We start from the raw sequence: 25037 nt of genomic DNA on the forward strand, positions 1-25037 counted from the left end.
GGAGCAGGTGAAAAGTGTCATCCAATGCAATGAGCTAGATTCTGCTACACAAATTCATGATTCCACAGACTGATTTATGTGATTAATATGCATATCTGATCAAACTCCGGCCACTAGTTTTACTTGTTGTCTGATGCTTTAATTCTCTGTAAATATCTGTAGCTGTTATATAAAACAGAAGTGAAGTACCCAATAGGTTTGTTGGCTTGTTTTTGTTCTGAATTATTAATTGATTTCAAGTTTAATGCCTCCCAATTTCTGATACTAAAAGCTGCTTTAAAAAGAAAACAAAATAAAACAAAACAAAAAAAAAACTGAACATGGGGATGCTTTAATTGAATCCTATTTCATATGTTGTAACAGATGTCATATCTTGTTCTGACAGATTGTGTCCTGTGTTTTGTTGCAATGTGGGTTACCATGGCTGGTAATTATTATCAAAGCTGTCATAATGTTTCATTTCATGACAGTTTAGACTATGCGCTAATTTTTGAAAGTATTTTTAAAAATTCAGGTTAAAACTGTTTACATCAAGTAATGATTTATGCAGTGTTGTATAAAGTACTAGAAAGCAATACTTGAGTAAAAGTAAAAGTATCGTACAAGAAAAAGACTTTGGTAGAAGTGAAAGTCACCTTTTAGAATACTACTCAAGTAAAAGTCTTAAAGTATCTGATATATACTGTACTTAAGTATCAAAAGTAATTTTCTGATATTTAATCTACTTAAGTATTTGAAGTAAAAGTAAAAAGTAAAATTTCAGTGATTTTTGGTAGGTATAAGAGCAGGGGCGGTTCTAGGGTTTCATCTTTAGGGGTTTTAGCCCTCAGTGAGAATTTAAAACAAGTAGAGTTTTATATTATATATTATATGTCTACACAGTAAGCCAAAAGTTATGGTATTATTAAATGGCAAAAGTGGACACCAAAATTTTATGCATGATGTAATGATGACAGTCTTGAATCAAATCAGTTCATGTATGTGTGCATTCTCTACAAACAGTGTGTCCAATGAATGATGTCATTAATAAACAAATATGCAAAAGACAAAGACCAAATCAATAAATGTTATTTTTATTTAGTATTGAATGGATTGTTTGCATTAATATTTTGTTTGTGATATCAACTCTGGTAATAAGAATAGTGACATTTCGCTTTTGGTTGCGTCTTTGTGGTTTTCAGCCGATTAACGTCATAGATAAACGCCTCCAGCTCTGAGTGCGCGTGCACGCTGCGCGTGCCTGTGCTTCTCCTTAGAGCGTGCGGACGTGCGTAATGCAATCTAGGAGCAGTGATTCGCCAAACCTCCCTTATTGCAGTCGCACACATTTCTTCTGATTCTATTTTGTAGTAACGAGTAACGACGACGCTTAGTGGAAATATATCGGAGTAAAAGTATACATTTTATCTAGGAAATGTAGTGGAGTAAAAGTGAAAGTTGACATAAATTTAAATAGCAAAGTAAAGTACAGATACGTGAAATTTCTACTTAAGTACAGTAAGTAGTTACATTACAACACTGGATTTATGAAGCATCATGACGGATATAAGAAAAGAGAGAGCATGGCATCAATCGTTTTGTCTGCTATCATGACCACTAGTAATGGCAATAAACCATTTTTTATTAATGGCTGTAAAACATCAGGGTGACATATCTATGATGCTTGTATGCGTTTGTCAGTCTTGTTTTCATGCAGCAGAGAGATGAATACGACTGCATGTTTTCAAGTTAGCAGGCAAACAGCTAAGTAAAACCCAGAAGCTTGGTTTCACAAAACACACCAAACTGGTAGTCCAGTTATTTTCCATCATTCTTAATGCTTCACTAAACTGATCAATAAATGCTTGAGATTTTCTAGTTTTCATGCTATGTTATTTTCTTGTCTATGATATAAAATTAGTAGGAGTAATTCTGCAAATTTTTTTCTATAAACACTCTTTGTCAAAATGTAGTTGATAAGCATTTGTATATTAATATACCAATAGTTGATAAGCAAGGCTTGCATTTGTTAACATGCATTTTTTGCACGGATATCTTTTTTTTAAAGGGAAGCAATCAAACAGGTGTGAAGTAAAAAAAACAAACAAAAACAACAACAAATCTTTAGCCTGCTGAGCAAGACAGGCAGATAAAAGTACTTATTACAAACTCAATGCTGGCACAAAACGTCATAAATGAACGTTGATCGGCTGAGTTTTTCAAAGGCAGCAGTGTGATTGAAAACAGGTGAGCATTATTAGTAATCAGGTTCCTGAAAGTAATCAGGTTCCTGAAAGTAATCAGGTCATTAGTAATCAGGTTCCTGAAAGTTTGGGAGTTGATTCAAAATTTGAATAAACAATAATAAGACATTTCTTCAGGTTCTCAAAATAAGCTGTGTTTCTCAATCTGCTACAAAGTCTTTGGCTTGTAGAAAGGAAAACATTTCTGAATTAAGGCTGCAGACAAGTGGTTTAAATAATAAAAGAAGTAGCAACTAGAAAATCTCAAATATTTATTGATGGTCTACCAGTTTTGGCTAGCTCAGACTGTGCTGTGGTAGCTGGTAGCTCATCAGACCAAGCTGAAATTGTCAGCAGGAATAATACATTTCATTGATTTGAATTGAATTGAGTAGATATTCCAGACTCCAATTAAGACCAATGAGCAAGAGACAGAACAACAAAGAGAAAGCGCTAGTGATGTCTCAAGGATCCTGAGTGCTGAAAGCTGCTACAGATGGCATGATTATAGAGCTTTTTCATGTCATCAAAAAGCATTCAGCCCCAATCATGGCTGTACTGTAGATGCCAGTCTCTGGTTCTGGGATTTATATTTAGAAACATATTTAGTACCATTATCAGATATTGTGTTCAGATATTAATTCATTTGAATTTAAATTAATATTAATGCATTTGAATTTAATTCAATAATTTAAATTATTGTCTACTGTTTAAGAGATTATGCTAGGATGCAGATCCTAAGTACAGATCCAATTAGAGAACAGATGCATTTATTCTTGAACACAACTAGAAATATCAGCAGCATCAGTATATGATATATGTTTCCTTGGGAATCAGATTAAGAGTTGTAAATCAATAACTATTGTGTCCAGTGCTGTTAGTTCCTGTGTGTATTCACAGCAGATCTGCAGACTGTTGACTGATCATGTAATAATCTGAATCTGTGTCTTCTTGTACCTTCTTCTTTATTTTAAAAAACCCACATGCTGCATTTTGCAGTTAATTAAAATTAAACAGTATTGGACAAATATGCAACATGGTTAAATGATAATTAAATGAGATGCATCCATTTTTATTAACAATTTACTTCCAATCTATAATTTGGGGACATTTGTATGTTAAAGTGACTTTGTCAATATCACAGTTTCATTGAAAAATAAAGAGTAAAAAAAGAATGCTGGAAATTTCTTCTTTCATGGAACAATATTTCAGTAACAGGGTTGAGTGAGCCTTAGGGGCACAACTAAAATATATCATTTTGAAATTTAATATACCTAGGATAAAATGACACCACATTTATGGAATCACTGATTCATCCTGATGCACCTCCTGCTTTACTGTTTCGTTTATATTTAGTTGCAGTGTAGTTTAGTTTCTTGATTTATTTTTACCCTTCTTACAGTAAGAAAGATTTTCTCTTACACAGAACCCAAGAGGATTTAAAGTTACAAAGAATAGAGTTCCAGTTTGTCTGTGGCGTCTTGCATCTTAATTCATATAAATTCAGCAAAATCTCCTGTGACCTGTTTGTGCACAACACTTGAGTTTGACTTATCAGACTTTTTTACTCAGTATGAACAAATGAGATATTTTATCATTGCAAGTCTGTTACATGGTTAGTCAGGACATTATCGGGTTTCTGTTTGTATAGTATCGTGACTGCGTTTAGCTGCTGGTGAGATGGAGGTTGGGAAATGTGAAGGGTATGAGCCTACTGGGCAAATAATTCACAATTTTCCACCTTAACACTGGTACAGAGGTAAATACATTTCTAAAATTTAAACCTATTTGGCAAGGTACAAACAATTATTCTAAAAGCCTTATGCAAATTCTTAAATCCCCGTGTGTCTACTTTCATGTGAGTGATTAACCACTACTATGGAGTGTGACCAAAGAAATAATTTAAATTCTGAACATGTACAATGCCAAGACAGGTACTCAAATCCACTCTATCAGAGCAGTTTCAGCTATACAAGTCTTATGATAAGTCAAGTTAAATTGGTGCTCTATTATAAGCACTGACCTACTGTACATTTTCACCTTTTGTTTAATTTCCATTATTAATGAACTTTAGATGCTCTGGGTCATTTTTTTTTTACCAGACATCACAAAATGCAGCAAAATAGCATAAAATAGCAAATAAATGAACAGGTTCCATTCATTGGTCATGCAATTGCTTATCATATCAGCCCATAAACCTGTCTTTCATTAATGAATGTCCAAAAGCAGGTGGATACCTGATCAAGCACCCATAAGTGGATCTTCCCGAACCTGTTGCCACAATGTTGAATTAACATAGTATAGTATGTTTAACATTACATTTTCCCTTCATAAGAACTAAGAACAAAGAAAGAAAGAAATAATTTCCCTTCGTAAGAACTAAGAACTTAATTAAGATATGGTTTGCCAGTGTTGGTATTAAGAACTTGATTGGCCTGCACAAAGCCCTGAGATCACCCTAGAATTAATTAACATGCCAACTGTGTACCAGGCGCTCTTCTGACATCAGTGTGTGTCTGCACTAATGTTCTTTTTGGCTGAAATAGCAGAATTTCCCATAGTCAAGTTCCCAAATCAAGTTTAATTCCTTCCTAAAGGACGGCTGTTACACATGCAATGGTGGACTTTGCAGTTATGGTCAGGTGTTCACATACCTTTGGTCATATAATGTACCTTATACCTATGCGTCTATATATCAAGTCTTGAATAAAATTAAAATATAATAAAATGTGACACTGATTGGCGAATTATAAAGTAAATCAATGAGACGTCAGTAGAGTCAAACTACCACCGTGAAATATAATTTAATTACTAAAAAAAATTCAATAAATCTTGATCTCATGTTCCCACTTCGAAACCAGTGACACTGAACCACATCACTGCAGTTTCTGCAGTAGAAAATAGTTCATAGAAATATTTGTTGTCTTTAAAATTATATTTTGTTTCTCCCTTTTCCACCTTTCCTCTTTTTTGTTCACTTGCTCTCTCTCTCTCACTCTCTCTCTGTCCTCCAGTGGGTGGCGTTTGCCTCTCTGTTCTTCATCCTGGTTTCTATAACCACATTCTGCCTGGAGACACACGAGGCCTTCAACCCCATCATCAACCGCACAGATGTTGACCCACATGACAACAACATCACGCGGGTCTACCAGGAGACTGAGACTGAGGTCTATCTTACTTACATAGAGGGCGTGTGCGTGGTATGGTTTACCTTCGAATTCCTCATGCGCATCACCTTCTGTCCCGACAAAAAAAAGTTCATCAAGAACGCTCTCAACATTATAGATTTTGTGGCCATCCTGCCTTTCTACTTAGAGGTGGGTCTGAGCGGCCTGTCCTCCAAAGAGGCTAAAGATGTGCTCGGGTTTTTGCGTGTAGTCCGATTTGTGCGCATCCTGCGAATCTTTAAACTGACACGCCACTTTGTTGGCCTACGTGTGCTTGGGCATACACTCCGTGCTAGCACAAATGAGTTCCTCCTTCTCATCATCTTCCTTGCCCTTGGAGTGCTCATCTTTGCCACTATGATATACTACGCTGAGCGCATTGGGGCCCAGCCTAATGACCCCCGCGCCAGCGAGCATACACACTTCAAGAACATCCCCATTGGGTTTTGGTGGGCCGTGGTCACTATGACTACTCTGGGTTATGGAGACATGTACCCACAGACGTGGTCGGGCATGCTGGTGGGTGCGTTGTGTGCTCTGGCTGGCGTGCTCACCATTGCCATGCCTGTCCCGGTCATTGTCAATAACTTTGGGATGTACTACTCGCTGGCTATGGCAAAACAAAAACTACCAAAGAAAAAGAACAAGCACATCCCACGTGCCCCACATCTGGGCTCTCCAAATTTCTGTAAGTCAGGCACGAACTCTCCCCACCACAGCACACAGAGTGACACATGCCCGCTGGCTGCCCAGGACGAGGTTTTAGAAATGAACCGAGCAGGTAGGAAACCCTTCAGTGGCATGACCATCTGAATGCACGAAAAGAGACTAAATACTCCTAGCCTGAGAATGAGACTGAACCCTCTGTTTCCTTTCCTTCTGCCCCACTGACTTCTTTACTGTTCCCTCAGCTTGCCTCCTCAATGCAACATTTCTCACTTTCCAGACAAGCAAGCAACTTCTGCATATCAACCTCCAGAGGCATTAAAAAACCCATTCAGCATTTTTTCCTATTCTGTTGCACATAAATACACACACAGTGCCATTAAAAGTCTCACTCTACACCACACACTTTTCTAACACTGGATGCTTTCCTACTATGGAACATATCAAGGTGAACTGCATTTTTATAGAAGGAAAAAAAAAAATCCATAGCATGCTCATTCAGCTATAATGAAATATACCAATCTAACTCTTAGGTCCTTAATGTGTGTGTATTGACATAGGCCTATACATATTTATGTAGATCATATAATGCAGTCAATAAGAATATTAAGTGATGTTGATGTGTAGCTTGTAGTTGCACATAGACTGATAAAGCTATATATAACTAGATATAGAACTTTATATATACAGATATACAGTATGTTATGTAGCAATCTCTTAAGGCACATACAGTATGTTACATTTTGTAATGAACTAATAGAGGATTATGTGTGGCATTTTATATCAGGAACAAGACTTCAGTGTTATTTTAATCGTAATTTTGATGTATTTGTAGTCAAAACCCCATTTGTAGCATACAAAATGTTTTATCATTACAAACGGGAATTTTAATGACTTTCCTGAATACCTAAAAGAACTTGTTAAATTTGTTACATCCAAACTCACATATTATTGGCACGCCAAGGCAGATATATAAAATCTGCCATCATATAATGTACATTCAACAATGCCATAGACAAAATTTTTTGGATGAGACAAACATGAAACAAAAATGTAGTTCCATACCTAAAAAAAGGTATGGATTAGTGTAAACATAAATGTACATATCTTCTCTGTACAGGGAACATGTTGAAACAAACTCAACATAGTACACATTTAATACCAAACGTATCAACCGACTACCTGTATAATTCACACAGACTGTTTATTTATATATTTTTATTTAATTGTTCTGCTTTATTCCACAAAGTGTTAACACCAGGCCGTCACACTAACACTACTACTCCTCTAGTGAAAAAGATACTTATGAGCATGAAAATTCTGCCCCCTGACATTAGTAAGTAGCCTGAAATGAGTGTAAGAGCAGATAAGTGCTTTCACTGGAAGTACTTAGAGACTGTCCACTTTCATAAGAGAGCTGAAGATAGTAAGAGAAAGAAAGAGTTGTTTCATTAGTGTGTAATTGAGAGTAGCTCTTCTTGTATGTATTCAGGAAGAGATTATATATAATGCTCCATACGTACACATACAGTATACTGTAGATCGATGTAATTTGCAAACATGCACACACAATGGTACATCTGTGATCAACCATGGTATCTCTCTTAGATAGATAACGATCTGTAAATACACAAAATAACACACAATAGCATACGCTCTTGTTCTTTTATACTGCAGTGTACACAGCTGCATGTACACGCTCAAGTAACTTACTTTACATTTAAATTTACATGGAGAAAAATGCTAATTAATGCTAGTTATGTATGAAAACAGTGTAAGTTAATACAAAATACATATACAGTATGATATGTTTGCTAAGGAGATTAGTTTAACTGGATGGGTTTTACATACCTTTTTAATTACATTTGTTTTAGATATGTTAGCATTATACCTGTGTTAAGATTTGTAAGTGAATAGAGTGGAGCATTTTAAATAAAACCCTACATGCTACCACAGTGATATTTCACTTATTAGTACTATAAATGGTGAAGGTTATTTTCACATTCGTAGTCTCACCCACGTAGGTGTAAAAAAGTGCATTTGAAACTATTTCGAACCACTGCACGGACTTACATTTTGTCTGTCAGTCAGTGAACATCTTTGCAGGTAATTAAAGCTTGCCGGTGATTATTTATAAATGACCACATATTATAGAGTACAATTACTGGCAAGGAACATGTAGCAGTGTTGATTTCTAATATTTTGAAATGATAGGGTTTTAGGTTTTTGGAAAATAAGGCATTTTGGAAGACTGTTGTATTCTTATAGCTGTGATTAAGGGGACCTGTGACAGGTGCTGTACTCAATGAATAAGGATGCCACTATTAGAAAGGGTGCAGGGATAGCAATGAGTCATAACTGTGTGTGTGTGTGTGTGTGTGTGTGTGTGTGTGTGTGTGTGTGTGTGTGTGTGTGTGTGTGTGTGTGTGTGTGTGTGTCAGAAAGAGAGAGAGAGGGAGAGAGAGAGAATCACAGTACAGCAGCATAAAAATTATCCTGTATTGTTTATCTGTTTATTATAACCACCCTTTCCATCAAATCGTACCATATAAATGCTTTGAACTTCAGTAATTTTTCCAGAATGAATATAATTAATGTATTTCTAAAACTGCTGACTCAGATTTTCTATTCAGAAATAGTTTTCACTGTTTTCCACTCACACTCCTTTTTCATTTGATGTCTTGTTTATTGCCTTCCACCACCACTGTTTTTTTTAATATGGCACTGGAGCATGTTACCATGGCGACAGTGTCTGAGCAACCACAAAATAGGAATCGGGCTCTGCATCACGCCGCAGTCATTCAGCTCAACTTGAACAACTCCTGCAAAACACACAGACACACAGACACACAGACACACACACACACACACACACACACACACACACACACACACACACACACACACACACACACACACACACACACACATCAAAACAAATGTATGCTTTTATAGGAATTTAGTCTTTCTTAGGCTTCTTTAGATTCAGATATGAAAAATCTTACAAAAATATGTTCAGTTCAGTCAGTTCAGTGAACTGTTAATGAAATACACTAGTTATTTGCTTTTGCTGTTTCACTGGTTGCTTTTTCTAGCATTGGCGTTGCATTCAGTGTGTAGACACATAAGGCATACACGCCTGGTTAATCAGTTCGAGCTGCTTGACTCTGGGCATAATACCATGAGAAATAGCAAAGATGGACAGATGGCATTTGTAAGACTGGCACCAAACAGGAAAACACACAGCAGATGCAAAGCCAGCATGGACTTGCATTGCATGAACATACATTCATTTTTTCCCCCAAGGTTGATATACAAGTACAGGCTTAAACACATGCACAAACAGGAACCCTGCTGGTAAATAGCTCACCTTTCTGCTACAAGCACTCCCAAGCAGTGCACAAACACACACACACACACACACAAACTCAGATTGATGGAGACAGTGCTCTCTTTCCCATAGTTAGTCTCCTACAGTACAGTACATCTGTAACACACCCCTGTACTGTTCAAATTCATTGACATACTAGATAGAACACTAATTATTCACATTCACTAGAATGCTTTCTTTTTGTTTTAATCCAAGGCTTTTTTCAAAGCGTGACCATTCCAATTGATAAAATTGATTTCCAATTGATATTCCTCTATTTCATTCACGGAGGGGTTTATTTACAAATGTGAAAACTGTAGATGCTTTTGAAATTGAATTTGTAACTTTTATTTAACTGGAAATCTGTGAAATGTCTTTTTAGACTGGCAGATGTATTTTCTTGACATAAAAAAACTATGGTGAACGTGTGGCATCCACAAGTTGCATTCATGTCATATTGGTTAACAGCTAAAACTAGCTGATTAATCAGAGCTCTGATCCAACAATTAACAAATAGTAAATGCTCTAGATATTTATGTGTCTAAGGCTTAATTAAAGATGATTTAGAGTTTTTTGTTGTAAGTGTACCGCTGTGTGCCATCTCAGAGCAGAAATAGTGGCGAAGAAGTAGGACAGTCCCATCAGAGCCCCAGAACGGCTGCTCTATGCCTTGGCCTTGCTTTAGTTACCCTGCTTTTATATGTAAATAACACAGTCTTGGTGTGCAGTGGGATTACAAGCTCTGGATCTTCATATGTTTATTCATAAAATACAGGGATGGCTAGTATAAATAGGCTAAGAGGAATGCGCCTTTTTTAATAGGAAAAAAAAATTAGACCCAATTTTGTCATTCAGATCATCTTATTTGCTACTGGTTTAAAGTGATTCATTTTACTTTTGAGGAACCAAATACAACAAAGCAAAGCACCACCAGCGATTAAGTAAATATGGTTAGCGGCTTGGGCTGATTTCTTTATAACCCAGAGTGTTGACCCACAGTGCTGTCAAATGATGACACTGTCCTTCCTAGTACTGTATTTGCATTGTGGATAACTATTTTAAAGTAACGTTTTCTTACAGATCCATAATCAGTAATCCGTGAGACGACAAAGTACATTTTAAGCTACAAAAATGTAAACTTGACAGAACCATAAGTTATGCACAGTATTTTAACTGAAAGAGCAGGCCATTGGGAAACATTTCTGACATCACATGATTACAAAACTGACTCACAAAATGTCATGAATCACAAATGGACCTGCCGTCTGTCTATGGCAATTCAAATCGAGAAGTTTTATTTGTCATTTCAGCCATATAAAGCTGATGCAAAATGATCCTCAATTGTTTATATTTAATGTTGCATTAGATGTTATCTTTAAACAGTAGCTTTCATCTAAGGAGATGATGTGGCCTCTACAACACACACACACACACACACACACACACACACACACACACACACACACACACACACACACACACACACACACACACACAAATCAAAACAAATGTATGCATTTATAGGAGTTAATTCTTTCTTAAGTTTCTTTAGGTTCAGATATGAACTAACTTTTTTGCTGCAGATAAAATGTTTCATGAGAAAATCAAACAACATTTCACATATACATATTTTTGTGTGTTACGTCATGCTCAGTATCAGCACATTTTTTAAATGTGTATTTTAAGACTGAGGAAGGCACAGGAAGTGCAGATAAGTGACAGAAACAATAAAAGAGCGAGAGGAATGCCTTAATTGTGTGTGTGGAGCTATTCTAAAGATGACTCACAACCCACTCCCCCCTTTCCACCTCATGCTTTCATCCCGGGAGCTTTGCGTCACATGCCAGCATTTCCTTGGGGTGGTGTGTGTGTGTGTGTGTGTGTGTGCCCAGCTATTTATACACATATGTGCAGAGCTCTGTGTGTGTGTTAATCTGTGTGTGAGTCAACACTGTTGAGGGATCCTGAGAAAGTCAAATATGAAAAATATCGTACACTGGGGACAGATACTAGAGAGTACCTGCTGAATGGATGCCATACTTAATAAAGCATAATCTAGACTATATTTTATAGCTGTTTGTTCACTAACAAGGGTAACATTGCCAGAGGTTGAAGATAATTCCATCACTTGACCATAATGAAACAGGTCTGCTGTAATGTTGCCAAACAGGCTTCAAAATTTCCCTTATCGATAGCTTTTAGATTGCTGCATCTTGACTACAACTGTTTTATGGTTGACCTTAACAAATGTAGAAAGGAACCTTTGCCATTAGTGTGCAATATAAAATTCAGTTCCTTTTCAACAGCTTTTTGGCAGTGCTCTGCCTCCTTGGCTTTTTGTGATCGACGAGGCATAAATTTGTCAGAGTTCTTGGTGCCAAAGTGTGCACAGGTGAACAGGCTGGTTGCCATGCAGCATTTCTATAAATTCCTCTTCGGTATGAAACTGTCTTCTGATTCTCTATATTTAGCTCTTACCCAAGATCACTTACCGCAAGCTAATGAGACACAAGCATGCAAATGTTTACTTACAGTATCTTTCAAACGAATTTGCTTCATTTTTATATGGCTTAATCTATAAGGCCATAAAAGGCAGTGAGGCTAACTGACTGAATTGAATTGAAAATTAAATAGTAAGATTTCAGTGTCCTGATTAGGTATACAGTCATATTTATGATTATCTAAGTTTTTTTTTCTTCCTGAAAATCATTTAGTATATTCCAAATACCCTGTAGCTGTGTCCGTTAATGTTGAGAATAACTATGCAATATGTGTTCGTTCTTTAGCATTTTCACTCACATACAAAGAAGAAAAACAAATCACATAAGATCTCTATACCTTTTTAGTGCCCTTAGTGTCTGTTTGTATGTGTGCATGTCAAGCTGAGGACATTTGGTGATCTATCCAATAGAATGAGCATGGTATCCCAATGCAGTTCACCAGTTCTTATAAAAAGACCATAGTATGCATGTTATATTCACCACCTCCTTCGAACATAACCACCAACCTTACAGAGGGCGCTTCATTAACTTCCTCCTCCTAACTAACCCCTGCTATGAGGCATGCAACCCGTCAAGCGTAGCCCTGCACCTGTATTCTCTCACATGTGCTTGTGTGTTCGAAGATCCCAAACTGAACGGTGAGGCGGCTAAGGCAGCGCTGGCCAATGAAGACTGTCCACACATAGACCAGGCCATTTCTCCTGAGGACGGCCAGATTTTTAGCCCCTGCGAACCACGTGGGGAAACTCCATGTTTCCTTCTAAACATGACCGGCCGAGCCACACACCCTGGAGCCAGAGTGAGAAAAGGTACGTAGTAGCTATTCACATGCACACAAATGCATTTTTACACACAACAAACTCAAGTCAAACAATGTTCATCTCTACCTCCAAAAATTATACCAAACCAGAGCACACTCATTACAGAGAGACAGTGAAAAGGCCTATTATTTCACACAACATTGCCTTAGTTGCAGTCAGACACCATTCAAACATTCTGTCTGGACTACAAAAACATTTTCAGTTATAAACCGTTTCAGTTTTTATATTTAATCTACATTATTTCCATTAGATACTTACCTTATGTTTACATTAGCAAGCGAACGTTCTACGCCTAGCAACATTCCTTTTCTGATCAATGTGGGCTGCAATTTCATCAACAGCAACAAGGGATATTCAACATTTAAAATTCATTTAGATGCATTAAAGCACCTAGTTGAAATGATTCCTTGAACCAGTGCTATGGACCATGTGGCCTAACATTTATTCAGTTCCCTGTTTGCAACTTTAGTTCCTACCTGCAAATAGTTTCCATTGAAGCGGTTGCTAAATGCAAGAGACAACTGACATGAAGAAATTGTCACTTGCTAGTGTGAAAATAAGGTAATGGATATGACATCTTGAACCTCTAGATCTACATAACTACATTACTCCAACTCACTCCACTTTTCTAAACATGTAATAAGTTTTTTTTCTCACAACACCGTCTTGCATTATGTTCAAACTCACTTTGACTCGCATACAGCTGCCTCCTGGGGCCAACCTTAATCTTTCCTTTTTTCTGTTTTTTTCTTTGTCGTTTGTTTTTTACTTGTTATCTCCTACACTTGGCTGTCCGTACGTCTGTCCCTTTGTGTTTGTTACTCCTGTCATTGTTTTCCCTCTGGTCCTATGATTGGCCAATAGCTGGAACGTTCTCAGGGAGGGCAGGGGGGGACCCAGCCGGTCCCACGCTAGGCTACCCATTGTTGCAGTTAGGGTGGACACACAGCCAGGAGGATGGCCATGCAAGAGTCACCACCTGACTGCCAGCCCCACTTTAATCACTAATAGCAGAATGCAGATGCCTTTTAGGACATAATTAGCAACTAAAAGTCCATCCATCCCCTGCAGCTTGTGAGATCCCTGTCATTTTTACACACTATTTAAATCAGTATGGGGAAACACTGTTTGTACTCACTTATCCACCTGCAGCCATTGTAGTTACAACCAAGACTGTTTAGATGGAAATTCATCAGCTTCTTAGTGTTTAACTACAAGGCCAGAAGCAAGGAGTAGGTTATAAATATACATTATGGACAAGAAAGCTTTCATCAAGAGCTTTTCATCTGTTGTAGCCAGACTGGTGATGGTCATAAATCTATGTATAATATTCTAAACAGAGGCTAGGTAAGATCAATAAAAGTTGAACCAGTGTCATCACTAACCAAGCAATAGCACTGTCTCTCTGTGTCTTGTGTCCAGCTCTGTGTGAGCATGCTCTGTTTAAATCCACGTTTCCACTTTTAGAAGCACCATAAGAACAATCAACAGCTACATACCACACGCACTTCTCCTACACACACAGAATATTTCTGTCTCAGTTTGCTGTTTAAAATGTGTTGATTGTGTTTGTAAGAGCTTTTGTCAGTGTGAAAGTATTTTTCTGTACATATGTAGGCTATGTCAGCAAATGTGTGTGTGAGAAAGAAAGAGAGCGTGAAAGAGAGGTGTGTGTGTCCAACTGTGTTTGGTTGTGTAAGTGTTTGCAGTTTTAATGTAGCTGTTTTAAGGCAAGTTTTGTACTTTGGTGTGCTGCATGTTTCGGCCCAGGTTATAGACCTTCCTGCATGCTTTGTCCTGCTGCAGGGGCTGGTATTGGTTGGGAGAAATGGACCCTGTAGGGAGTACATGAACAGGAATGTCATAAAACATGTAGTAATGAATAGGTAAATGATTTTAGTGTTGATCTTGATAAGAACCATAAGAGTCATTCATGGAATCTTTCAGGCAAATGTAAAGCCTTTCTGGGCAGCTATAAGATGATTTCAATATCACATTTACTGAGGGATTATTGGGCCCTATCTACTAATGATACATCAGATCTACCTGATACAGCAGACAGAGAAGCACGCAAAACTATGGATCTACTGAACTAGCCATATGTTACTTAAAGCACTTGTGTATGCACATCCTTAATACATATATCACCTACAAAACTGATCATATCCACCATCTTAAATTGGTGTTAAACTGGCAGTAATTAGTACTTATTAGGCCTAAATCCACAATCCACAATAACTAAATATAATTTATATTTATAATAATATATATATAATTTTTTTTGGCTGTACAAAGTGAGTTATTAAATTGTTTGTGGTGTGGAAGAAATGACCTTTTCAATGTGGACTGAAAGACAAAATGGATAAGAAAAGACAGGAAAATCCATAGAAGATGTCAAAATATAGGCAGGCAGTATTATATGGGGATAATCCGTAATATATGTCAAAACAGGTCAAAACCAGGAAATAGACTCAACCAAGGCCTAACACAGAACAGGTGAACACAATTAGTTAACAAACCAGTGATGTGACAGGGCAGAGACAGGTCTTAGAATAGAAAAACAAGTCACATAATTCAGTGGGGAAAACTGTGAGCGAAGCAAAATAGATCAACAAATTAAAAAAAAAGATTGCAATTTTTATCAGTCTTAGTGAAAATTACCACGATAGGTCTTAGTACATATGGCCCCTTTTCCCACTTGAAGAACAAATACATTTTGCAAATACCTCAAAAATATTTGTAGCATTTCTCCTAAACCTTGTTCTCCAGTAACCCTCTATCTTACTTGATATCAGCCCAAACTTTTCCTCAGTGCATGTCTGCTCTTTTTTAACTGCATGATGCCTGACAGCTGGTAAAATGCTGACAGCTGACAACTAAAACCAGATATGAATCCATCCCTAAAACTGAAAACAGAGCACACAGTCTCTGTATTTGACAGTCATTTGCACATTCCACTTTATCAAACCAAGGATAGAAAAAGTCCTGGCACATGGGCACGATAGTCAACAGAGCTGGCCAAATGGGTATTGTTATCCACTAGGTCCTATGCTCAGCTTGTTCTTGTGCAGAGCTCCCATTCTCATTTTATCCTGTGGGGAATGAATGGTGAAGTAGGGAGCAATGACCTAATCTGTCTGCTAGAACTTCAGTTCTCCCTCCTTCTCATCTAACCCCTATTAGGACGCCTATTGCTGTGTTGGTATGCTCTGTCCTTGTCGAAATTAGAGCTTTGCTTCCTTATCTGGCTTTCTGTCCTCTTTCCCTGTCTCGGTGGCTTTCTGTCACTATTGTTTGTTGCTTTTCAGCTGTTAGAAAGAATAAACAAATCTGTCAAATGTCTAAAGAAGTTCTCAGGGAAAGTGTATAAACCAGGCTCCAACTGCACATCCTACATATCTAACTGCATATATACTTGAGGTTTCATTTAATCCTCCCTTTTGATTTTTTTTGCACTGTAGCCGTGTTTAATTCACCAGCAGACACCTGTACATCAAATCAGAACAATAAATCGATAAATGCATTCAGTGAGTGGCAATGTGTAGCTGAAACGTGAGCCCAAGATGCTGAGCGGTTTCCTACCCATGCTGCACCTTACTTTTTGTCTTTGCCTTGTCTGTTTTTTAATCCACAAAAAATCTGCTCAGCTTCAAGTCCCATTCGTTTTACTCCAATTCACCTGCAAAACAGGTTTCCACCTCTGTCCAGTCTGACAGCATAGCCCCCCCCCCACCCAAAGAAAAAAAAAGTCTCCCGCATGCCACAGTCTCTTCCTGCTGTCCTCAGCAGCTGTCTCTCTACTGTTTCCTTCTTTCTCTATGTCTCTGTCCATCCCTTCTCTTTTCTGGCAAATCTGGATTGTCCAAGAATCCAATGCTTTTTTTTTCCTCCGTGAGAAGTCTCTTCACCTTATTTTTCCCTCCCAATCGTCCTCATTGTGTAAGCTGAGTTGAATGGCCGAGGCGCAGTGGCAGGATGACCCTGAGCAACCCCACCCTCCCCTGTATTCTCTACTACAGATTCCTGTAAAGACGAGACTGTCCTAGTTAAGTATATGCAGGCAGAAGCACTTCGTGTGACCTGACCACAGGACCACATCGGCTCAGAGAGGAAAACTTACTCTCCAACGTTTCTTGGCTCCACAGTGGCTTGAGGTCACTTTCCAATGGAGAGAGGCATTGTAGAGAAAAGGAAAGAGAAAAGACAGTAGGATACTGGTACTAAGTTTGAATATTCTTCACATACCAAGGTTGCGAAAGCTTCTTTTTGTTCTGTCTGATTACCCTCTCAAAGCAGCAAAGGGTCTTTTTTTGGACAAGGACACTTTTTTAAAGGACTGAAAGTGTGGACAAAAATTCATCAGCACTGAAGACATGGTACAATCTGCTGTTGATTAGAAGAAGTGGAATAACATTAATAAACAATGGCGCATTCTATCCACTAACACTTGTACTGGTATAATCTACATTGTCCTATGTGACAGTTGTAGAAGGCTTACATTTTAGCATGAGTTGCATGGTGGTATGTTTAAAAAAATGCTTACTGCTGTTATGAATATATGTATGAAAAAATATATATTTTCTTTCTTCACTTTTTGAATACGCTTCATGTAGCCATGATTACAAGATGTTCAAAGATGTACAATTCTTTAGCAGCAAATTATATACGTTACCATTTTCATCTGTGCTTCTAAACACCTGTAAGCCGGCTCTGGTCATATTGACCTCAAATCTTGAATACGAAACAAGTTGTTGCTAAGGAGGACAAAAGAAATGATATCAGCAAGCTTTCTGTGTGCGCAGTTCGATCTTTTCATCTTGTTTCTGTTTGGCATGCTTGTGCTATTGAATCTAACTAAGCGAAAAAAGCAAATTTAGTTGATATTTTTCTGTTTTATGCTATAATATTGGTTCGTAGATCATGTGGAGAGCTATCGTGAGCAGCTGTTTATTTCACATATTAAGTACAGACTTTTGACAGTGTTATTTTTGAAAAATAAATGACATAAAAAAATGACAAAAATTGTCATAGTGTTAAAAGAAGGGAGTCAAGGTGTGCATTGCACATCTTTACTCATATCTTTTCTTTTAGGTACAAAATGATTACAAATTTAAAAAAAAAGACAGATGTATATTTACAACATAAGAGCACTGTATGCAATTTAGAGCTACGGGGAGTGAATCAGATGCATGCACAATGTTATGCAAAAAAAAAGGATAAATAAATAAAATAAAAAAGTTGATAGATAAAAGAGCACATGGTTCCAATTCTAGCATGAAATAAATTTTGTATGAAACCTGTTTGCAGACTTTGTTTTTTCATTGAATGGAAATGAATGTCATTTTATTTATTTATTTATTCTCTCCTGGTATGAATAGATACTCTCTTTGGCCTGGTGATCTAAGGGCAAAAAGAGGTCGTCTGAAATGATTGAAGGAGGAAAAGAAGAGATCGTCTAAAGGAGATAGCATGTTAAACTGCACTTAAAAGCATGGAGACAAATAAAACAAGTGACATTTCAAGGGAACTGCAGATAAACTTGAGCTGCATGATCTAAACTTTCAGACGAAAGTGTATGTACCATCATGTATAATGCATTAACCCAGGGCATGTTCGAGATGCATGATAAACTTTTTTGCTTTACCATTTCGTGCTCCTTTTATCTCTCCTCGCCTTCTTTTCATTTCCCTTTAAACATCATCTTCCACTCACCTGTCTGAGTAATAACTAGTGTGTTGTCTCTCTTCTTTCCCTGTGTGTAGCGGCGGAGAGGCCTGGCCGGAGCAGGCGGCCTGCAGACTCTGTGTGTGTCATGAACCGTGGTGTTCCGACCACTCTGTGCATGGCTCACAACACCTCTGATCCCACCTGATTATCTTGTCTAATTGTCGTACATAATCGAGTGGCTAAACCAGCTTAGAAGAGGGAAGCGTCTTCTCATGTACCTCCCTCTCCTTTCTACACTTTTCTAGGAAGAAACGTTTCCACCCTCGTTTTGTTCGTAGCACATCTTACTGTCAACGTTTCTATTTGTGGTGTAACTGTGATGTGAGTAAGACTGTGTTTGACTGCATGAGTGTTATCATTCGTGTGACTATCCATGTTGTTAATGTGTCTACTTGTGGTTTCCATTGATAGTCCCGAGTAATGTTTTTACTGTTACAGCTTCTCTGTAAGAACTGCTCACTAACCACTTGTACTTGTTATTCACTTCAGCCATTCATGAAATTGCTTTTTCTGATAGGTATTTCAGGTGTGCTTCTCTTTTTAATGTTACTGCTATACATGAATTGCCTTTCTTTGCGCTTTGCACATGCTAGCCTGTTAATTCCTTCAAGCTATGATAAGGTTGAATCTATGCTGTTCCTTAATAACAAAAATTGAATGTTGAGTATATATAATTATCTCTTCGAGTTCAAAACAGATGTCTCACCTGTTCAGAGTATTTGGCTCTAGTTTAATTGGTAAAACACACAGTTATAACCACAGTTATAAATTAAAAGCTAAATGACTCCCTATTCAGTCATTTATCAAGAACTTTGGAAAAAATATATATATAGTTCAGAACCCCTGGTTTAATGCCATGTTAGATCAGTTTTTAAACCAGCTTCACCACAACCTCAGCTGGTTTTAATGTCAACCAAAGACAAAGGATACAAATGAACACAAAGAGAATATCTTTGGCCTTCCTATATTTAGTGTTAATGGCAAAACTGGGTGTTTTTAATGCATGTTTTTTTGTTGTTGCCATTTTTCGATAGCAAAAGGAGCACTACAGTGATGAGTGGGGTTATAGGACCTGAAAATGGATTTATTATCACAAAGTAATGCACTTTATATAATAACCAGTGGTAGTATATGTGGATTTCTTAAAGATGACTTAAAATGACTTGAAATGAAAAGAGTAATAACGTATGGCATGAGTAATTAGAAAACACTATAATGTTTTTTTACCTTTTACTTATAACACAGCAATAGATTCATCAATAATAGTATATTGCCATTCGATATCTTAATATTACAAGGCTTGCCTGCTAATTTCTTGAGCATGTCCAAGATCCTGATCAAGATCTTGAGCACACAATTATACTGTATTCTGTTAATATTTTATGCTTTTAGGTGCCTATGTGTTGCTGTATTTTTCCCCTTTGTCATTTGGACACCAGTGTGTAGACTGAGATAAATAATATCAGATATTAGACTGTAATGAGAAATTTCCCCATTGTGGGACGAATAAAGATATATCTTATCTTAACCAAAAAGCAAACAGCATGATTTGCAAATATTAAGCTTTATTGCATATCTCTGTTCAACATTTTATATAAAATGTTGACAATGAAAAGTGACCTTGGACATATGTTGACAAGCATGACACATCACTTTTCTCTTACAGAGACTTTTGAGTAAATGGAAATTTAATGCCTTTTCTGTAATACGGCTTCAACTCTCTAGTGTGAAATTGCCAGAACTGGCAGTACTGCAAAAGCAGAGTTGAACCTCAGATCTTGAGCTGTTATTGTGCTGTTTCAGCAGTTCCTGACGGAGATAATGAAGAGGATCTTATAAAGCTCATATCCACAAGGAACAACAAGAAACCTACACAAGAGCTGAGCAAACTCTAAAGGCTATTTTTCAAACAGGCCCTTTGCAGTTGTTTTTGTGACATTTAATTATTTCAATAAAAAGACAAGGATTTAAATTAATAAAACATTCTTTCTATTCATATACTTTTGTGTGTTGCTGTTAATTTATATTTTATTGTTTGCTCTTCATAGTGTGCATATATTATTAAAAAAATTGTGCCTTCAAACGAAGTACTGCCCCCTGTGTCCTAGACGTGAAGTTCACAGTGTTGTTCTATATATACTTATTTTTTTCATCTTGGTGTTTGATGTGTGTGTGTGTGTGTGTGTGTGTGTGTGTGTGTGTGTGTGTGTGTGTGTGTGTGTGTGCTCTCTTTATTCCTTGTTCTCTTACTGAGCTTTGATCTGTTCAGACACTATGGCAACCCTGTTACCTAATAGCATAACCATAGCAACACAAGTGTGTGATTTTTCTCAAGGGCGGTCCGAATTTCCCATGACTCTATGCTGCATGGGTGTAGCATTCAGAATTTTCTCGCTTTACTAATTACTTATAATTTGTAAAATCAAGATGTATTTTTCATTCTTTATTATGGGGGTGCAAACATTTGCATTCACCGACATATTTATTAAATCATGTTTATATTAAGTCATCAAGCTTATTTCTGCCTGCTCAGTAATACAATGTGTAGTACTATAAGTCATGCAGTATCTTTCTTTTTGCTTGAGTGTATGTACAGATGAGTAATTATTTGATGTATGTGTTGTTGTGTATGTGTGCTATTTCAGGTACATGTTTCATTCAGCTAATTCGGTGACACAGACTGCAAGCCAGAAGACTAACCTTAGTGTATTTTGGTGTATTTTATTCCCAACATACTCTTAAAGGACTCTTCTACACCTTACCATATTCACACCTGCCAACCTGTTCACATTTTCCATATGAACTCCACATTTTATCACCACCATACATTTGTGTTATCACTCCGCAATTTGCAACAAGAGTTCCACCAATATTGAATGAAATGACTGACAAATAAGTAAGTGTTTTGAACTCTCCAATATTAACAGGTAGCACCAAAATCCCCACCTCTTTTTTTTTTTTATTTTAGTTCATACTCTTGTTTATTGTCTTGCTTGAAAGTTCTAGCTTTCTTATGAATGTGACATAAACTCAGTACATGTTTGACCTATGACATATGACATTTGGCTATACTTATTAGGAATGCAACAGAAGAAGACTATCTTAGCCAAAAGCAAAGCAGCAACAACAAAAGATAAATAAAATATAGCCTACAACAAAGTGCCAAATCATACACTTTACAAGACATTTTAGTAGTAATGTTTAGTAGAATGGTATTAAAAACATAAAATAAAGTATCACATCCTCAATGACATTATCAATTTTATTTTTTGGTGTTTTAGTCTCTTAAACGTCCAGACCCATCAGTAGACATGAAATTCTTGTAATTAGTGAGTTTATGACAGAATCTTTATCAACATATCAGTCCGCATAGAATGTCTGTACAAGCCAAACATCATTTCTATCCAAAAATGGGAATACAATCCATAACAGAAAATTTACCTCACCTCCTACAAAAAAAATCCTTTATAAAGATTTAAAAATAATTGCAAAAAACAAACAAACAAAACAACTTTCCAACAGTCTGAATTAATTTTTACCTGTATGTAAGGGAATTGTTTTATTATTTATTTATTTATTTATTTATTTATTTATTTATTTATTTATTTATTTATTTATTATTGTGTCTGTGTTTGTGCGCATGCGTGTGTGTTTTTACAAAAGCTTCATCTGTAATAGTAATTCACATATCAAAGTCCAGAGACCTTTTTTACTTTGTGTTTCATGGTTATGTAAGCCTTGCGGTGCTTTCTGAATTTACCTGATTCATTCTGTTGCTATGGTAACAAAGAAAATATCACCCTCCACACTGAAACCAACACACACACGATATGTTTACAAATCTCTCTAGAATGGCTTCAAATCTAGGTAAGGAAACAAACACCTACACCCCTAGATCTAAAACTCCATCCTTTCATTGCTTTAGCAGTGCAGCACCACATTTTACATCTGCAGCACTAACAACGCCATGGCAACATGTTCTATATACACACTTCTCATATTAACCCTTCACAAGGGGAATATTCATATGTGGTGTACAGCACAGAGTGTTCCATTAGGGACTAACTGAAAGGCTGAGAGAAAGAGAAAAATAATGATACAAAGATAAAAGAAATAAAGATATTCCTGAATAAAGACAAGTGAGAAGGAACTCGCATACAGTGGGTGAGGGAAAACCCCTGAGCTATCAGTGTGAGAGAGAGTGAGAGAGAGAGAGAGAGAGAGAGAGAGAGAGAGAGAGAGAGAGAGAGAGAGAGAGAGAGAGAGAGAAACACACACAGGTGAGCTCAGGTACACAGCTACTGCATTATTTCACAGCCCGCTCATCAAACACCTTGAGACAATCTAAATTTTTGCTTCCTTCCAACTATTAGCAAAAACTGATACCTGTCACTCTTCCTGATTGCTTGGTACATTGCTTTTTTAAGCTAGTACTTTTTGGGAGTTTTTAAAATAACTTTGAAAACACTGACTTACAGCAAAAGGGGCAGATAGACTTCACCCCAACAAGTGCAAACAGAAAGTGTGTAAACAAGGTATGAAAAACACTAACTACAGTATGTATAATGAGAGATCGTATATTTTCAAACTTTTATAGCTCATTTCATCATAATTGTCTAGTTGGCTAAACATAAAGAGGTTATAGTAGTGTAAATGGTGACAAGGACAATCTAAAACGAGACTAAGGTGAGTTGTTCCTTTATTTTCTTTGTTTCAAAAATGTATGTATATATATATATATATATATATATATATATATATATATATATATATATATACATTGAATATAAAATATTATATATATGGTAATCTTTTACTTTGTAATTTACTAATGTAAATGTAGCATAAGGGCTTTACCATGCTGTGGCTACCTGTCACCAATGAGGCAACACAGTCTAAGGGCAATTTCTAGAAATAACCATCTTCCATCAAATACACAGTACTAGCATAGTATCAAAATAAGATACACATGGAATATACATGAGACCCAACAGCATTACCATGTACTGCAACACATTTTCGCAGTAGCACATTTTTAGAAATATGTATCATAAGCAAAGGCTACCAAATTCCTTTCACTTCATCAAGTTTACTAACACTCGGACTTTTCGAAATGGTGACTTGCAAAGCCTTATGAGTGTATGCACTGCTCTCAGTGCCTTGTGATTTTCATGCAGTCACTTCATCTTCACTAGCTGTCATGCCAGCGGCCCAGGATGGAACAGCTGGCCCTGAAATTTTAATGCATAGCAATTAAGCTTTCACAATCGCTTAAGTGGGTTGGCATAGTGGCAATGGAGATGGAGGAGCTCTTAAATGAGAATGTGTGGGATGGAGGAATGACACCGTATTGGATGAACCTCGGAGACAGTGTATTAATTATCAATAGATACGGAAATTTAAGTAGAGCAACTGTTTGTTTGTTTGTTTGTTTGTTTGTTTAGTAGCTTAATTATTATGTAGATTAATGTGTTTGAGAATGCATATATTACTGCAGTAATACTATAGCATATACTGCATATGATTTCCATTAACTTTACAATCAATATGACAAACAAACAAAGCACCTTAAAATATCAATTACCATTTTATATGCACAAAGTAAATGGTTACTTTTTTCAGTTAGAAAACAAAGAGTTTTTATAATTCATAATTCTTGCCATCTTTATGGTATATAGGGCCATTTATACAAATGGAAGTTTTATATAGTCCATTTTTTCCTGTTGTTTGTAAACATTTCATGAAAGCATAGATCGAAAGTACTTAGTACTTACTTGAAGTAATCAACAATTATTACTGTATTTACAGTAAATATAATTTTTAGATGACTTGCAATGTACCTGTGTATAGTTAAAAATTAATGCTTATGCTCTATGCATTTGCTTTTCCATAAAAACATCAATATGTTGTATTTTTTAAGTTTTCATTCAAACATTCTAAATACAAATCTAGTGACTCTGGTAGTTATTTGGTTCCTTTTCACTGACTACAATTTTACTTACAAATGTACAGTACTGTAGCATCTTGTACCAGTCATTTTAGATTTCATGTCCCAGGCACCCTAAATTTCAACATCTACTCCTCAATTAACCGATGAGCAACCCAGTTTTACACTAAACATCTGGCTCCAGAATGTCTGGAGTCTCCACAAAGACCAGATAACCCCATGCGGTTCATTGGGGCCTGCAAACAGAACTCTCTCTCTCTCACACACACACACACACACACACACACACACACACACACACACACACACACACACACACACACACACACACACACAACACAATGAGACATTCCGTTTACTAATAAAACCCAAGATAAGGTACTCTAAGGTTCTCATTCTTATAACCCTTTTTGTAATGTGTTTCTTCTTTTAAGGCTTGCCTGACTTAAAATTATTTGCTCCTTAATTTCCTGACAAGGGTGTATTTTATTCATGTGTCAGAAAACAACATTGTATTTTAAAATCTGTTATACTCTATCATCATATCTTACTGATCATGGCATGTTAATGTATACCTGTTCTAATGCCGTATGACCCTTTAAGGTCTGATGTCAGA

General features: G+C 36.7%; 1 protein-coding gene across 9 annotated transcripts in view; it reads left to right on the top strand.

The window, feature by feature from the left end:
- kcnc1a (potassium voltage-gated channel, Shaw-related subfamily, member 1a) overlaps window positions 1–21412 on the top strand; it is a 38699-nt gene extending 17287 nt beyond the window's left edge. Inside the window, exons 2-5 of one of the 9 annotated variants that reach the window (XR_003439159.2) lie at window positions 5237–6170; window positions 12550–12735; window positions 18126–18320; window positions 18510–20474. Coding sequence is in view for 8 of the 9 variants with exons in the window: in XM_027137039.2 (XP_026992840.1) it covers window positions 5237–6170; window positions 12550–12735; window positions 13612–13730 (1239 nt within the window). In the remaining variant the exon portion in view is untranslated. Of the gene's footprint in view, window positions 1–5236; window positions 6171–6300; window positions 11416–12549; window positions 12736–13611; window positions 17859–18125; window positions 20475–21119 lie in introns of those variants that run through there. The other 8 variants (XM_027137040.2, XM_027137041.2, XM_027137042.2 and 5 more) reach the window with 8 other exon arrangements.
- Window positions 21413–25037: the final 3625 nt, after the last annotated feature.

Source organism: Tachysurus fulvidraco, chromosome 1, assembly GCF_022655615.1.
Source record: "Tachysurus fulvidraco isolate hzauxx_2018 chromosome 1, HZAU_PFXX_2.0, whole genome shotgun sequence".
NCBI lineage: Eukaryota > Metazoa > Chordata > Actinopteri > Siluriformes > Bagridae > Tachysurus > Tachysurus fulvidraco.